The 15696-nt window shown below is 42.0% G+C and overlaps 1 protein-coding gene across 3 annotated transcripts in view; it reads left to right on the top strand.

Moving 5' to 3' along the window:
* Positions 1 to 338: 338 nt before the first annotated feature.
* ABCC4 (ATP binding cassette subfamily C member 4 (PEL blood group)) overlaps positions 339 to 15696 on the top strand; it is a 146311-nt gene continuing 130953 nt past the window's right edge. For 2 of the 3 annotated variants that reach the window (XM_082279420.1, XM_082279419.1), the window contains exons 1-2: positions 339 to 464; positions 13552 to 13662. In XM_082279420.1, the coding sequence (XP_082135546.1) occupies positions 391 to 464; positions 13552 to 13662 (185 nt within the window). In that variant the 5' untranslated portion in view covers positions 339 to 390. Of the gene's footprint in view, positions 465 to 12288; positions 12415 to 13551; positions 13663 to 15696 lie in introns of those variants that run through there. The other variant, XM_082279421.1, reaches the window with a different exon arrangement.

Genomic DNA, 15696 nt, shown 5'->3' with positions numbered 1-15696 from the left:
GAAAAAAGCCGGGTGAGCACCTCGCTTGGCGCTGCGTGCACCGAGGAGATGCGTTCCATCAGCAAGGGACACACACAGGCGCGAAATCACGGGGAGCGGAGCAGAGTGCCCGGCCGGGGCTCGGCCCGCACTGAGCCCGCCCCAGCGGAGCGGCTCCCGACGCTGCCCGGCACCTCCTCAGGCTCCGCGGGGAAGCTGGGCCGGCAGGAGGCGTCCTGCGGCGGCGGGGAGAGGGAGGAGGAGGAGGAGGGCCGAGGCGGGGGTGCCGGCTCTCCCGGAAACAAGCGCCGGCCGGCGGCAGAGCGGCGGTGGCTGCCAGCGGTGGGAAGTTGCTCGTGGTCCTGCGCCCTCGCCGCACGCCGGGCGGGTCGGGGCGCCGTGGCGGGCGGCATGGAACCGGTGCCCCGCGAGGAGAAGCCTAACCCGCTGCAGGATGCCAACCTCTGCTCCCGGCTCTTTTTCTGGTGAGCGCCCGGGGGGGAAGGGTAGCACCGGAGGTGCGGCGCCGGGTTGCCCGCCGGCGAGGAAGGCGCCGGGCTTAGCGCCTCGCCGGGCCGCTCGGGAATGCCGAGCCCGGGCTAGGGGCGGCCGACTCGCACTTGAGCACGGCTCCCGGAGCGTCCGGGCGCCTCGGCGGTGGGCAGGCAGGAGGGAGCGAGCGGGGAAGGGAAGCGGCGGCCGGCGCTGCCCCGCTGCGCCGTCGGCTGCCGGCAGTGACTGTGCAGCCGCGGCTCGGGTGCGACTTGCCGCCCTCCCCGGCGGGCTCGGTGTCAGCGCTGCCGGCCGGGGCAGCCCCAGCTCGCAGGTGGGGTGAGGTCTCCTAAGGTGAACCTGGCAGCCCGCGATAATCCCCGGCTGCGGTCAGGGGACGGCGCAGCCGGGGGCCTGCCTATCTCGGGCACGGCAGCGCTCAGCCGGGCGGACGGCGCCGGGCGGACGGCGCCGGGCGCGGCCCCATCACCCCCTCCGAGCACGTGTTTTGGTTCCCTCGGTAGCTGCGGGGAGGACAGGAGCCTCTTCTGCTTCCTGGCCCGGACTGGGTGCAGGGCTGTCCCCAGGGGTTGTTCTGCTTCCCCATTTGCATAACGGGTCGCGGGCAGGGATTGCTCATCCCGGCGAGGCGTGCTGGGCTCGCCTTCGGCGTGGAGCTTTCCCCTCCAGCAGTGAGGTGGTTTCTGACCCGCATAGCTACGTGAGAGCTTCCCTGTGCAAGGGATGGCTGGACAGCATCCTGGCTGCTGTCACCCACACTTCTGCTGCCTCTGCTCCGGAGGGGCTTGGATGTCACAGAGCAAAGGCTGGCAGGGTTGCCACAAACTTTACGGGACCAGATGGCTGCCACCAGTGGTAGAGTTAGTGCTTGGTCTCTTATTAGTGGGGACTTCGGCCTGATTATACATCTGTACTCAAAGACATGAGGAATTGCAGCTCAACATTTTAGTTGCTTTGAAATGTAGTAGGAAAAGATGTGCAAAGTAGAACGAGAGAGCACCAAGCTTGTTTGTCTTAGCAGATCCCATTTGGAAGAGCACTTACAGCGAAAGCAGAGAAAGCCCTTACCTTGCTTCTTCGCCTGCCGTAGCTTGAACCAGGGTGCACATGCTGTGTGGTGGAGGAGGGGGAAAGAAGAGAGGGCATGGCAGGTGACGTTCTTTTTTTGGAAGCCTCTGAAACACAAAAAACTCTTTGATTCCATAAGCAGCTCCGAGCAGGTGCAGAAGTCCCTTTTGTAAGGTAGGGGGATTTTAAAAACCCTGATAACTTTTAACTAAACATATTTTTCAGTCAAGGATATGTCCTCAGAGGTACTATGTGCAAAAAGAAAGAAAGAAAATGAATAAATAAATAATTAAAAAGGCAGCTTGTATGCTTGTGCAAAACTCCCTGTGTTCAGCGTTTAGACTTTTACTTTGACACCAGGGATGCCCATGTTGAAAACAGCTTTGTTGTGAAATGCAAGCAGAATGGGATGAACCTAAGTTGGCCATGCGGCATTCCAGGACTGCTTCTGGTCTGTTCCCTTCCCCTTCCTGGGAACTTGTGGTGTTACTGGTAGTTCTGCCAAAACCAATCCAGCTAGATGTGAAAAAGGAAGCATGCAGTGCTCGTAGCCAGCTTTCTGACTCCTCCTATCATTCTTTTTTTAGGCCTTCTGTATCACTCTGCGTGTGTTGTAGAGAAGCATTCAACAGCGACAGTGAAGTACCTTAAATTTCCCTAGTTTTAGGCATGCACCTGAAAGGCTCCTTTTACTCCAGATGTGTTTGTAGGTTCTTACTTTGCAAAGGGAAAAATAGGTGGAAATCTGTGCTTGGGGGATGACAGATCTGCCGGAAGCCCAGAGATCGGCCGTGACTTCAGACTTCACAGTCAGATGCTGGTATACAACCATAGCGCTGCTTTGGAAAAGGTTTAGTGGAGCATGTAAAGCTTTAGAATTTTCCCAATGTCCTGTTTTTCAGGCTTTTATAGCAGTGTAATTCACAGCAGTGAAAATAGCCCTCTAAAGTCTTGTCTCTTACCTGTGCTGCATGTGATCATGACTAGCATCGGTATATCCTTGTTATTTACTAGTCAACAAGCATTAGTGTTCTCTGGGTGAAAATTTCAGCTGAAATGATACCTTCAGTGGGGTAGATTGAATAAGCAGGGGCTATCAGTTTTCTGCAAGTTAATAGTGTTTTACATGAAATTCAGGGAGTGTTAAAACACCCTCTCATTTAGGTGTAAAGCTAACTTTAAGGGTAGCTCTAAGAATTACTCTCCCTTTCTGCAAAGAGTGTAGCATCTCACAGCTGTGTGAGTACTGCTTCATTTTAGCTGCTATCTTACACAGGACTTTCATCTGGAGAACTGGGCAAACAGTGCTTGAGGAAGGCGATCCTGGGAGTAGCAGCAGCCGCCACCCTGTGGTTGCTGGACTGTGCCTACCCTGCTCTCCACATTCCAGGTGTTGGCTCCTTGTTGTCAATGAGGGTAAAAAGTACAGCATTGCACGTAGCGGGGCAAAGGTCCTTCTTATTTTTATTTTGTTTATATTTTTTACAAAAGTGCAATTTTGCCATTGTAAGGAACCACCTCCCATTTGTTGCCAGTGGTACTGAATAAAAGCTTACATTATTGCCTGGTGTAAATAGGATCAAACTCATGGGAGAAAAGAAGTCATGTTTTCATTGAGTTATAAAACTCAGGTAATGAGTGTGTAGGCTGAAGAGACGTTCTTCTCCCCTTGTTCAAAGCTTGTCTCCTTGCTTTTAGGTTGTGACTTTGGCAAGTATGAGCTTGATGAACATTAAACACACTAGCAGTACATTCATGAGAAAGAGGAGCATCTGGATTGTGCGTTAATGTTGTTACTTTTATAATGCGTCCCTTGTGTAATGTTACAAGAATGAAAACAATTTATGACAGAAGTATGAAGATCAGGAGAGTTGCAAAATATTCTTGTTTTACATGTCTTTCACTGAATTACCTATATGAACATAGGTTTATCAAAGCCCAAATTGGTCTTCTGGATGTTTCAGATATTACTGTAACTCCTGACTTTCAGAGTCAGATTTCCATGCTCACCAAACTTTTTAAGGCCTGGGCTGATATTTCAGTTATAGTTTGGAGTGCTTGGGTGTATTTCTGATTTATTTCATCTATGTTGTTAGCTTGTTGGTGTTTTTATTGCTGGCTCAACTTGCTGGTGAGAATGAGGACTCTGAAGGACGGATAGGAGGATATGCTTTCTTTTTAAGGTTTGTCCAAGGAAGAGAGAATTCAGTCCAGTGTATTTTGTGTTCAAACAGTTATTCAGCTGTAGAAAGTTTAGGAATTGAAAAAGTCTTATAGCTCCCATGCTTTCTGCAGTTGAGAATAGCACTTTTTCCATCTTTTTTTCCAATGTGGGTGGTGGGGAGTATTAAATTAATAACTTTAGACGGTAAGAATATTTCTCATTTCTAGCCATTAACCCATCTTTGAGATTGCACGTTCATTAAGTAGGAAGTGTATCTTTATTTGCTTAGAGTATTTGTTCCCTTGAGTTACTAAAGATGTTTTTCCTATACAGCAGCTGAATTTTTATGCCTTCTGCTATTTGGTCATGAAATCCACTTTAATGTAAAGATGCAAAACATAGGCTATGATTAAATTTTTGAAAAGTTATTTTGAAAAATAACTTTTATCCTGTTAACATCATGAGAAGGAGGGCAAGCTGGAACACCCTGGAAAGAGTATCCAGTGTTTTTGTGCAGAGAAGTAAAAGAAGTTAAAGTCCTTCTAAATTTCATATAAATTTACAATTTAGTCTTAATAATAATAATAATAGTAATTACTTACCTGTCACAGACTCACCATGACTATGACAAGTCTTTGGGTTTTTTGGAGCACGGAACGCTGTCATCATCCTCAGGCTAGATGCCTTTTCACATCATGACTTGACATGTGGCAATTGCCATTACAGTAACAGCATTAAAACATGATCTGAAAATTTGCTCCAAGGCATCTACAGAGTTGTTATTCCAAGGAATAAGTCAATGATTGGTTTATCATTACCTGTTAGTGTCTGGCAGCACTGTCTTTGACTTACTATGTGTGTGCTTTAGAGAAAATGAAAAAAAACTAAGTCTTCATGGACTTGACATGAAGTGCTGTGGGAGAGAAGAGTAAAAGAAAAATCTTCATCTTTGGGTTTAAGTGTGAATTGAATGGGGTAAGCATAGACATGTAAATCCCAGGACTTTAAGGGAGGACTGCACAATATGTAGCTGCTTCTCTGACCAAATGCAGTCATGTCACAGATCTCTCTTGTAGCAGTGTAAATAGCTACACACCTTACTTTACTTCTTCCTCCTCTCTCAGTGCATCAGTTAGAATTGGAAAGGCCACTGACTGATGTCATTGGATTTCTCAGTAAGCCTGAGTATTGCCTTCTTGTCTGTCTTCAAAAGTCCTTCTTGCCTTGCGTTGAAAGAAGGTATGGAAAGAATTCATCACTGTTCTTGGATATTTCAACTGGACTGCAGCAGTGCCACCAGTAAAATTGGTTTGTGTTCTTTACTGTGTCAGTGAATAGATTTGACTGTGAGGATTTTACATTTACTTAACATGAAAATACCAGGCTTTGTAACTTGCCTGGGATCTTGCTGATATCTAGTGAATTTCCACTGTCAATACCTGAAATTGCTGGTGGTGATGCCACTTTATAAAGATCTCTGAGGTAGCTAACTTTAAGTTCATTTTGATTTACTGGTGCAGGACAGTTGTGGTACTATAAGAAACTCTGAAGAAATATGTAAGCATCTTCAGTATATATAAACAGAAAACACATTTTCTGTACCCGGAGATTAAAATCACACTTGCTTCTCTTTTTCTCCTGCTTGAAAGAAGACTGAGGATCATACATACAACTTTTTTTTTTAAAGATAATGCCTTGTTTGTTCATTTATCAGGTATTTAATGTCCTGCTGTCAAATTTGAATAATTTGCTCTCTTGAGCTGCTGCATTAATTTTTAAGTTTTGCATGTTTATTTGCAAGATGGCTGTATTATGCAAAAGAAAATACTTGAAAAATATTGTTTATGAGCTAGTAAAGTTAAAATATGTGGATAAAGAGTGCTAAATAGATTATATGGATTATGACAAGTGTGTATAAACTGTTGAAATGTTAGCATTTGCTATCTACTGTAAATATCTGTGCTTAGATATGCAATTAGATGAACTGTTAGAGTATAATGAAACACAGACTATTTGGCTTTGGAATGCTTATGTAAAGCCTGCAGTGTCATTTATGAGAGAAAATGTCTTTTAATTCCTGAAAAACTTCAAAATTAAGATTATGTAATGTTGGATTTGTCTTCCTTTTGAAAAATAATTTCCCTATCCTGCTTCTAGAAAAGTAGGCCTTATGTAGAGTGGAGGAGGGAGATAACCCAATTAGATTTTGGGAGTGGAAGGTTGAAAAGAGCTGTCATCTTTTTTATTTTGTTTTGTATCCCTGGCACCCAACCACTTGTCATAACAGTGGGAACTCACAGGGCATTTTAATTCTCCCTATTTCCATTGCTTGTCAGAAAGGATGTAAATACAGAAATTACCACCATTAGGTCCTTCTTCAGTGAGTAACTACTAAAGTTTATTTTTATAAGTCACAATCTTCCGACCTTTACAGCAAATCTTTGGTATTTTTCTTGGCATGTGGTTGCTGGGTTTGGAATTGATATTTAAATGATAGTCTTTGGAATGCCACAGGTACAGGTTATGCCACTCCACTCTTCCCTGCTTCCAGGCCTTGCAGAAAATGTTAGTTGCGGTGTGCTCCCCACTTCTTCTTGCCATGTCTGTGCTTCTTGCTGTCAGAAATACCAGGAAGCATGTTAGATTAACAAGGTAATTTTGTACCTGGCTGATCAACAGCATGAAAACAGCCTGCAATAAATGTAGTCAAATACCAGTTGTGTTACTGTCAGCATCAGACAGTGGGTGTCAGCAGCTTAGCTGCTTACACTGTGCTGTGGAAAAGCAGCAGCTTGGAAGATGAGATGGAGCTGGGTATCAAAGGTTATAATACAGTTGGTATTGAAACTGAAAGCCTGAAGGGCGTTTTTGAGTTAATATGGCTTTGAAGTAATTTCATTGTATTCCTATTTTTTCCTTCTGTAAGCAATGAGAAAATCTGCTGTTTAAGCCACAGTAAGCTAGGGAGGGAAGTTGCAACCAAAACACCAGTTGAAAAGCATCTGAAGAAGAAATACCAGACTTCTCTGTTTATTTCATTACTTGTGGACGACTGCCTTTGTAAGGGGAAGTGGGAGAAGGCAGCTTACTAATGAGAATGGATGAACATGTGAAATAGAGAGGTTTAAAAAAAATCACATGATGACTACGACCTGTTGCTAGGGCATTTATGAATTCCTGCAAAGTAACTCTGGAGACTGTAGTGTGTGTGTCCTTCTTTCTATACATCTCATCCCAGCTGTGATCGTCTGGACTGAGAGCAAGCATGTAGCAGTGCTGAATTGCACTGCTAGGTTAAACCGCGAAGGTTGGTAATGAAAAGTACAATGAGGCAGGCAGGCTCCTGAGGTAAACCAGGGAGAATAAGCAACGTGCATTATTATCCAAATGACCTGTGAGTAAACCCCATTTATTTTACAAAAAAAGCCATCTCCAAAGTAGGTGATTAAAGAGAAAGAAATATGTGTTACTTTGCAGCTTAGTTATTGAAGTAGTGCTTCCAAGCTGCTCAAGGGAGACAAAATCCTAGTGTTATGGAAGAATTTGAGTAAACAAAGACTCTCCTGTGCAACTGTTGAAAAGTAACTGGACATTGAGTGTAAACAGATGATGCTTGTAATGTAATGCACAAATAAGCTTAAGAGGAATGGAGAAAATGTAGTTTGTAAACCACCTCTTTAAGGAATTAGTTGATGATGGTATACCGCACGTGGCTTTGACTGGGTGCTGTAAAATCATCCAGAAATTAAACTTGTGCTTCTTATTACAAATAAACGTTTTCCTAATCAGAAAAGCAGTCTGTGTAGTCTGTTTTTTTCTGACTTGTCCTTTGATAAAGCAGGGCTCTTGTGAAACTGGTGAGAACAGAATTTTGCACTTGTGCAGAGGAAGGTCCTGTAATATGCAAGTGACTGTGGGGTGATTGTTGTGTGGCTGATCAAGGCAATTGAGACCTCTGGGTGCGCCCAGGGCCCTGACAGACACATCCTTTAATCTTAGGACATTTTTTATTTGTGTCAGGTTTGTAATATAATTGCAAATGCTTCTTGGCTGGTGTTTTTAGAGAGACTTTATCAGTTAATGAAGAACTTGTGCTGTATGCTTGGGTTTCTAGAAAGTTCTGCAGGCCTCCTGTGCAGTGTGAGAATGGTACTCTTTTGAGTATTTGCAAGCATGACATGATATAAATCCTGCAGGTACAGCAGGTCCCATCCCTGGGTTAATGAACCAGTTGAGCTGGAGACTGCTATTAGTTTCATATACCTATCTGTAATGTATTTCTTCCTTGGCTGATAGGAAATTATTTTGGGATGATAGGAAATCTAATTTACAAGCTTTCTCGTTTGGGAAATTCTATTTCATGTATGAAGCAGAATAGCATGAGTAGCCTTAATGATCCTGCCTTTTGGATAGCAGGGCCTGTTTTCCTTACATGGTATCTTTGAAGAAGGGGATGGCTTCTCTTAGGAGGGTAAGCAAACACTGTCTTGGTTTTTTCTGCAGATCTTAGAGACTTTCCAAAATCTTGGTGGAGTTGCTCTCATAACAATTGGTAAAAATTGGACTTTCCTGAGCAACCAAGTAAATTGTGGCTGGTTGACTGTGTTGTAATCTTTAAGGGTGTGTAATGTCAGGGCCCAGGAGTAGGGAAATGCAGGAAGTGAATGTTTATATTGTGGTCTTTGTGTATCTGCTGGTTCAGAAATGAATCACTTTCTTTTTTTATCAGTGCCCAAGGTACTGCTGCGGAGGTGAAAAGCCTTTTGGGGTCAGAACAGTGATTTACTGTTTTGCAGTTGGCTATCTCTGGGTTTGCACCAGGTTATAGAGTGATATTTTAATTTATTTTTTTAATCTTTATTCCTAGTGACATCAGTATTCTGGCAGTAGCAGGGACCTATTCTGGGCATATTTCCAGACTGATGTCTTTGATCAGCTAATCGTTTTGATAGAACAGAGGCATTCCCAGCAGAACACAAGGTACTCAGGATTCTTACAGATACTCACATTTTTATATGTAGGTCATGCTAGGAAGAATTTGGGCTAAGCTCTTTGAAAGGCATCATGTGAACCCTATGTTTTGAAAGAGTAACTAAAATGAGGCAATGTGTAAGAAAAAAAAAAAATTCAAAATTCTTAGCAAACAGGAAGGTACCTGGGAAAAGTAAAGACAGTGACTAAGGAGTCCGGTTCATATTTAAGTTGAATAGCTTCTTCAGAAAGAAATCCAGAAATGAGGTGCGAGTCTTACCTCCTGAGCCCGTTGCTCCTCTCTTCTGGTAAAACAGATTGGTATTGAGCCCATCACTGGGGTGAGAGAAGGGGTTTGCATGACTGTCTGTGTATTTCCTCAATTTCTTTAGTTTAGCGTATTACTGTAGCTTTTTTATTAAAGAATAATACAGTTTGCACAGGTTCTGTTTTCGTAACATGCTATTTTTTTTTTTTTGCGAGCTCTTTTTAATAGAAAAAAAAGAACTATTTTTTTTCTTGAAGACATCAGTGTTAGGTGATCTCTGTTCGGACAAAAGACATACCGCTCTAACGAGTAGTATTCCTTCATGGCTACATTGGGGTTTCAGGGATGCTATTTATGTAGGCCTTTGCTTTATTTGTGAGCTTCCTCTAACAGTCTCTGACAGCACTCTAATTTAACTGAGCTTTCAGGCCAGAGAAGGGCGTGGTTGGTTTGCTTGTTACAAGTGTGTGACTTGGGCAACAGCAGGCTTTGTGAAATGATAGGTTGGTCTCAGTTCTGCTGTGAGTGCACGGAATTCCACAGGGCATGCTCTTCATGTGGCGTTCAGGTGGAAACTTTTGCTGTAACGACTGAGTATGAACATGTGCTAAGGCTTCTGTCTGGAAGTAGACCTTCCAGCATAAAGTTCAGGATGCATCAGTGAAATGGCGATGCTCAAACTCTTCTTGCTGCAGTTAGAGTTTGCAGAAGACCTCATTCTTGGGATAAAAGCCCTTCAAGGACTAAGCATAATTTGAAAGAAAAATGTTTAACCTTCTTCTAAAGGTCTTCAAGTATACTTTAGTAGCACAACATACTGTTAAAAGCTTTTGTACTCCTGAGATCTCCATAGCAGTAGCTCTTGAAGATGAGTATTTTGGGGGACACTAATCAGAAAGCTCAACACTGGGTGATTTTTAAATTTTTGGGGTTTTTAATACATTTTTTTCCCCCTAACCTTACAGAAATGTGGACTTAAGCAGAGTCTTTGCCATGTTGTCCATTATAATAAATGAGCCACCAAATGAATTACTACAGTTTTCTGCTTACTCTGGATTGGTTTTCCTTGCCTTTTTAAAATGTTAACATAATAGTAGTGCTCTGTGTTACTCTTTTCAATGCTGTGGTTTTAACTAATGGAAAAAAATGGAGAAGCCCTGAAGTTGCACTAGGTCTCACTGGAACTGATAGTCTGACAGCCTTGAGACATCTGGCAGTTTTTACCCTGCACTATCATCTCTCATCCGCTACTTAAATGTTTTTCAAATTCAGTCACACTGTATGTACAGTGCGGAGACGGGGGGACAAGGGATTTACTGCAAAGTAAGAACTCCTCAGTGGAGGTGGGCATATCACCAGTAAGTTGTTTTGAGAGTTTAAGGACGAAGGATAAACTAGATGGCTCTTACAGTCCTGTACACTTGAGAGTGTTGTCTTGCAGCTGGTTACTTTGCACATGGACTGCACATCTGTGGTCAGCACTTTCTGCTCTTGGCTGTAGTACGGAATCAAATGCCATCAGGATAGAGCAGTTGCCTTCAGCAGAAGCGTTGTTCCATTATTCTTCCTGTTGCCTGCCTGTAGTTTTTCCAAGAGCGTAAGTAGAGGAATGGTGTTCCACTGAGTAACATTAATAGCGTTATTTTTAATTTTAAAACTGTATATTTATAAAGTCTATTTCTAAAGTATCTTTTGTTTTCCTCTGTGCACTCTGCTACGTGGAGAAAAGTACTATTCAGCACTGCTGAGGCCACAGTTGGGGTCTTGAATCCAGTTCTGGGTCCCCAGTACAAGAGAGACATGGACATACTGGAGAGAGCACAGCGAAGGGTCACAAGAATTATTAAGGGTTTGGAGCATCTCTCTGGGAGGAAAGGCTGAGAGAGCTGGAACTGTTTGTCCTGGAGATGAGAAGATCAGGGGGATATCATCAATGTAGATAAATATGTGAAGGGAGGGTGCAAGGTGGGCAGAGCCAGGCTCTTCTCAGTGTGTCCAGGAACAGGACCAGAGGCAGTGGGGCACAAACTGAATAACTAGAGGTTCCCTCTGAACATCAGGAAACACTTTGCTGTGAGGGTGATTGAGCACTGTCGTAGGCTGCCTGGAGAGGTTATGAAGTCTCCTTGGAGATCTTCAAAAGCTGTCTGGACATTGTCCTGGACAATCATTTCCAGGTGGCCCTACTTGAGCAGCAGGGGTTGGACCTCCAGATGCCCCTTCTCACAGAAACCCAGCCTTTCTGTGATTCTGTAATAAAACATCCTATTTATGTTCCTTGTTAAATGTCAGAACCGGTTTTGTTTTCACCACGTTGGCAGCAGTAGCCAATGAAATCTCATAACCATTTCCATAGATGGGAGTAGGATTTATCCCTATATTTTCCTGAAAGGGCTGCCTCATCCTGATTCTCATGCTAGGGGAAAGATAATTCTAGCCTCTCTGTCTGGATGGATACATCATAGGCTAATACTGATGTTGCAAGAGGAGGAACGCTGGGTATCAGCCTCAGTCAACTGAAGTCTGCAGATTTTCCCATAACTGTCTATCCTGGAGCAAACAGTCTCTCTCATCCAGCAGGCAGAAATTACTTGAATGGCTTTGAGGTTATTTGCCTCATACCTGCTTTTTACCTGTGGTCAGCTGCAAGAACTGAGGTCAAAGAAGAAATGTTTCAGTGGAGCAGATTCCTTGTGTCAAACCAGGCAGAAGTTCTGCTGCTGGTTGGAGCAGTTGGTGTTTGAGAGCTTTTATCAGGACCTGGGGGGAAGTTGTGACAGTGATTTGGGCCCTGTTGCTATTTAACCATGAAGTCCAAGCAACAGACTTGTCTGACAAGTACTTTCCTAGTTGTACCTTTAACATACATTTAGGAGTTAACAGCTCACATAAACAAATCTTCAGTACTCTCTCCAAGAGTTTAAAAAGGGCTGTTAGGCATCAAAGGTGCTACTCTAAGGATAGAGAGTTAATTTTTTGAATGAGTCACAAAAACACTGTGCTAACATGCTGAGTAGTGAGGGAAAAACACTATATAATCCCAATTGTTATTGCAGTTGTGCCATGGAGCCTGGGAAGAAGGTTTTTACAAAAGTGCTATCTTTGAAGAAGCTCTGAGCCCCCTCTCTAGGGTTCCACCTGCCCATCCACCCTCTCTAAAATTAGCCAACAACCTTCTTGTAAGCCAGTGTATACAAAGTTTAATTGTAACATGCCTGAGCAAGAAATGTAGAGATAGTTGATTCATATTCATAACCACTGTTTTGGTTGTGAATAAATAAATACCTTCGTTGTAAACCACCCCAGTTTTGAATTCTCACTTGTAGGTCTTCCAGAAAATAATACATTTCACCTAGCACACCACCCGTTCTTAGAAGAACTGCATTGGTGAAGCTGGGGAATAATTATCAGAAACTAAGCAGCAGTTAAGAACTTTTCACGGGCAATTGAGGTAAGACAGACAGCTTGCCTTGAGTGCAAGAGTATTTTTTCCAAAACAGATCGGTCCCTGACTTCTCGATTTTGATGGTGTTCACCAGCTGAGAAGGTACTTTCAGGGAATAAGCCTTAGAGCCAAAATTCATGTCTCCTGGAAACAAAATACCACAAATTCAGTAGAGAGACAAACAAAGTGGAAAACTGCAAGTTCCCTAACTCCATTGTTCCCACTGAGCCATGCCTGTTTTGCATATCATTCCCTTTTTCTTGGTCTCATGGACAGTTTGGTCACTTGTGCTTTATGCCATACAACCCTCACTCTGTGGAGCACAACTGGAAACTATTTGGAGTTCCCTGATGTGTTTCAGGCTTGGAGAAGGATCTAGGTGCATAAAATATAGTCTCACTATTCCCTGACAATTGGTCTATTTAATCTAACAAAATACAAATCTATAGTACTGCTACTATAATTTACCTTCAAAGTGCTCTCATAAAATACTGAGCTTATAAGAATCTTTCCACTAAGGAAACTGAGCTGCTAGACAGTGTTTTCCTTTTTTTGAACCTACATAAACACTGTGTCAGTGTGCTTCTGTTTATATTTCCAAACATAAGTAAGATACAGTAATAATCCATTATTTTCCCATTTTTACATTTCAGTGATTGTCTGTAAGTTACTGACCTTTAATACTTGTCAAGATGTCAGTTGAATAGCAGCTAGTTTTCTCCTCAAGTAAAGGTTACAAAAAATGTCTTTTAGTATGCATTACAATTTTATTTACAGCTGTCAATATTTTAATAGTTGGATTAAGTTCTGTTTTTTTCCTTAATATTTAAAGGAATGCTATTTTTCCTTGAGTATAAGGAAACACTGTAAGAAAACAATTGCCTTAAGGCCAAGAAGGGTTATGCTGGCTGTCTGGATGACTGGGAGTGAGGTGCTATGGGCAAAAAGAGAAGGGAAGTGAGAAGTGCTTTCCCATTTGCAAGATAGGGGCTGACTTAATTCTTAGATAAAAGTGCAGTGAAATTTGTGGCTGTTGAATGATTCAGAAGGAGGAAAGAAGGGGGTAAAAGAATTAAATGAATATGTAAATAAATTACTCTTTTGGTCTGCTGATCAGTTTACTAATAATTTGTATTTAACTAGGTGGTTGAATCCCTTATTTATTACTGGGCATAAACGGAAGCTTCAAGAAGATGATATGTATAAAGTGCTGCCAGAAGATTCCTCAGAGAAGCTTGGAGAGGAATTGCAGTGGTAAGGAGAAAAATTATAGAATACTTTGGGTTGGAAGGGGCAATTGTTCTCTTTTATTGTATTAATGCTGGTGAAGGTAAAAAATCTTATTTCTATTTAAAATTAAAAGAGGTTATTGTAAAGTTTAACAAGGTTAAAGATGCTGAAGAATTAAGAGTAATAACAACTAAGATAACTTGTTTACCATAGAAGCTTTTTAGTTTTTTTCAGGTTACACATAATGAAAGTGCATTAGTGTATTTCCATTATATCGTTCATAATTAATTTGACACTTCGCAAAGTGCTTGGAAAAGACAACTTTGCATCAGCTGTGATGGTAGTAATCCTTAGTAAATGTCTGAGACTTCTGGTTTGGGGTAAAATAGCTGTGGAAACTTCAAATTGCTCTGTATAAAAGTGGAGAAAAAAAGTTTTATATTTTATTTCTTCATTGTTTTTTTGTTTAGAGTGCAAATTGAATTCACAACCCTTTATATATCTGTTTATATAAATATATGTATGTTGAAAATACGCCACTCACTGGTAAAGTGGGTAAGATGGTTTGGACAGCTTAAAGCTTGCCTCTTGGAGGTGTTTTTATTTGGTTTTAAATAGTTTTTCATGGACTGTGTACCAGTTCATAGTGTTACAGACTTAGGGGGATCTATATTTTAATAGTAAAATACCTTCAAATAGTAACTGTTCATGTAAATTGTCGTGAACCTTGCAACAGAGAGGATTTTTGTCTTCAAATAATCTTCTGCTAAATATAGTTAGAGGAAAAGATGTCTCCTTGTGAAAGGTGGCCTCTGTAATAAGAAAGTGTGGCCTTGCTGTTTCTTGCCTTTACACTGAAGGCAGAGCAGATGGACTTCCCTGATAGTTTGAATGGGATGAGAGACTCCTCAAGAAGCAAAAAGAATCCAGAAACGAAAGGTTATGACCAGGTCTGACATCATCCTGCTCTGGCTAAATTAAGAAAGAGGGTTGGTGATAAGCTTATAGGAGTGGCCGCTTTTAACATCTTTGTAGCTGGAGAGCTCTGCCAAATTCCGTGGTTGTGTCTTGAAGCAGTTCAGGGACTTGGCTGTAGGGGAAGATGGACTCTTTCCAGTGATTTTTATAGAAAAAGCACACCGTTGCATGAGTCAGGAAATGGTAGAAGAAAAAAGTGAGTGGTTTTTAGTTCTTTAGTGTACTTGACCAAGAGGCAGAGAATATAATTCATAAGCAGCTGCCTAAGGAAGTAGTTTTTTCTCTTGAGCCAGTAAACCCCACAGAACCTACACAGTTTCTGTTTTCAAAGCATCTAGACAATAACTCTATAATTCTTGTAACAAAAAAAAAAAAGAGGGTAAAAATAAAAAAATGTGTTCTTATCTGTGTGCTTTGAACTTCTGTGCTTTGTTGCAAAATAATTGGCTTTCATGCCTTAGACTCATTTCACTCCTCAAACTATCAAGGTCAGAGGTTTGGCAGAAAACACTTAGCCTTCAGAGAAGAAAGGGGGAGGATGCTGTCCGACAGCAGCATGTTTTAAGAAGTCTGCTTATATTGTGATACTTTCTTGTTAAAATAATGCTTGTTATTACTGTCTTCGGTTTTTGTGTGAACTAATTGTGTCTTACTTGTGGGTGGATGTGGTTATGGAAAGGTCTTTTCTGCTGATGAATCCTCGCCTTAAGAGAGATGTGCAGAGTGTTGGGTGATAAAATCCTCATCAAAGCATGTCTAGAAAAAAGAAAGGGCTAGACATGAGAAAGGGTTGGGCGTCACAACTTCTCTGGGGAAGCATGGAGCATACTGATAGATAAAGACACTGTGCTGCCTCAGTTTAGTGCATGGTCAGGAGATCATATGATAATAGGCTGTTAATTAAGGTGAGTGGTGACTGAACAAAGGAGAAGAAATAAAGGAAGGGTTCCTCATCAGCAAATGTGCCAAGGGTGGTGAATTGTTTGTGATTAACCAAGAGCAAATAGGCCTATAATACTAAGTGTTTATGTGAATGAAAAGACATGATTATCTGTTAACTCCTTTTTTTAAATTTGATTT

The sequence above is a fragment of the Coloeus monedula genome (genome assembly GCF_965178545.1).
Source record: "Coloeus monedula genome assembly, chromosome: 3".
Lineage (NCBI taxonomy): Eukaryota > Metazoa > Chordata > Aves > Passeriformes > Corvidae > Coloeus > Coloeus monedula.
The sequence above is the reverse complement of the archived record's forward strand: the minus strand, read 5'-3'. Positions and strand labels throughout refer to the sequence as shown.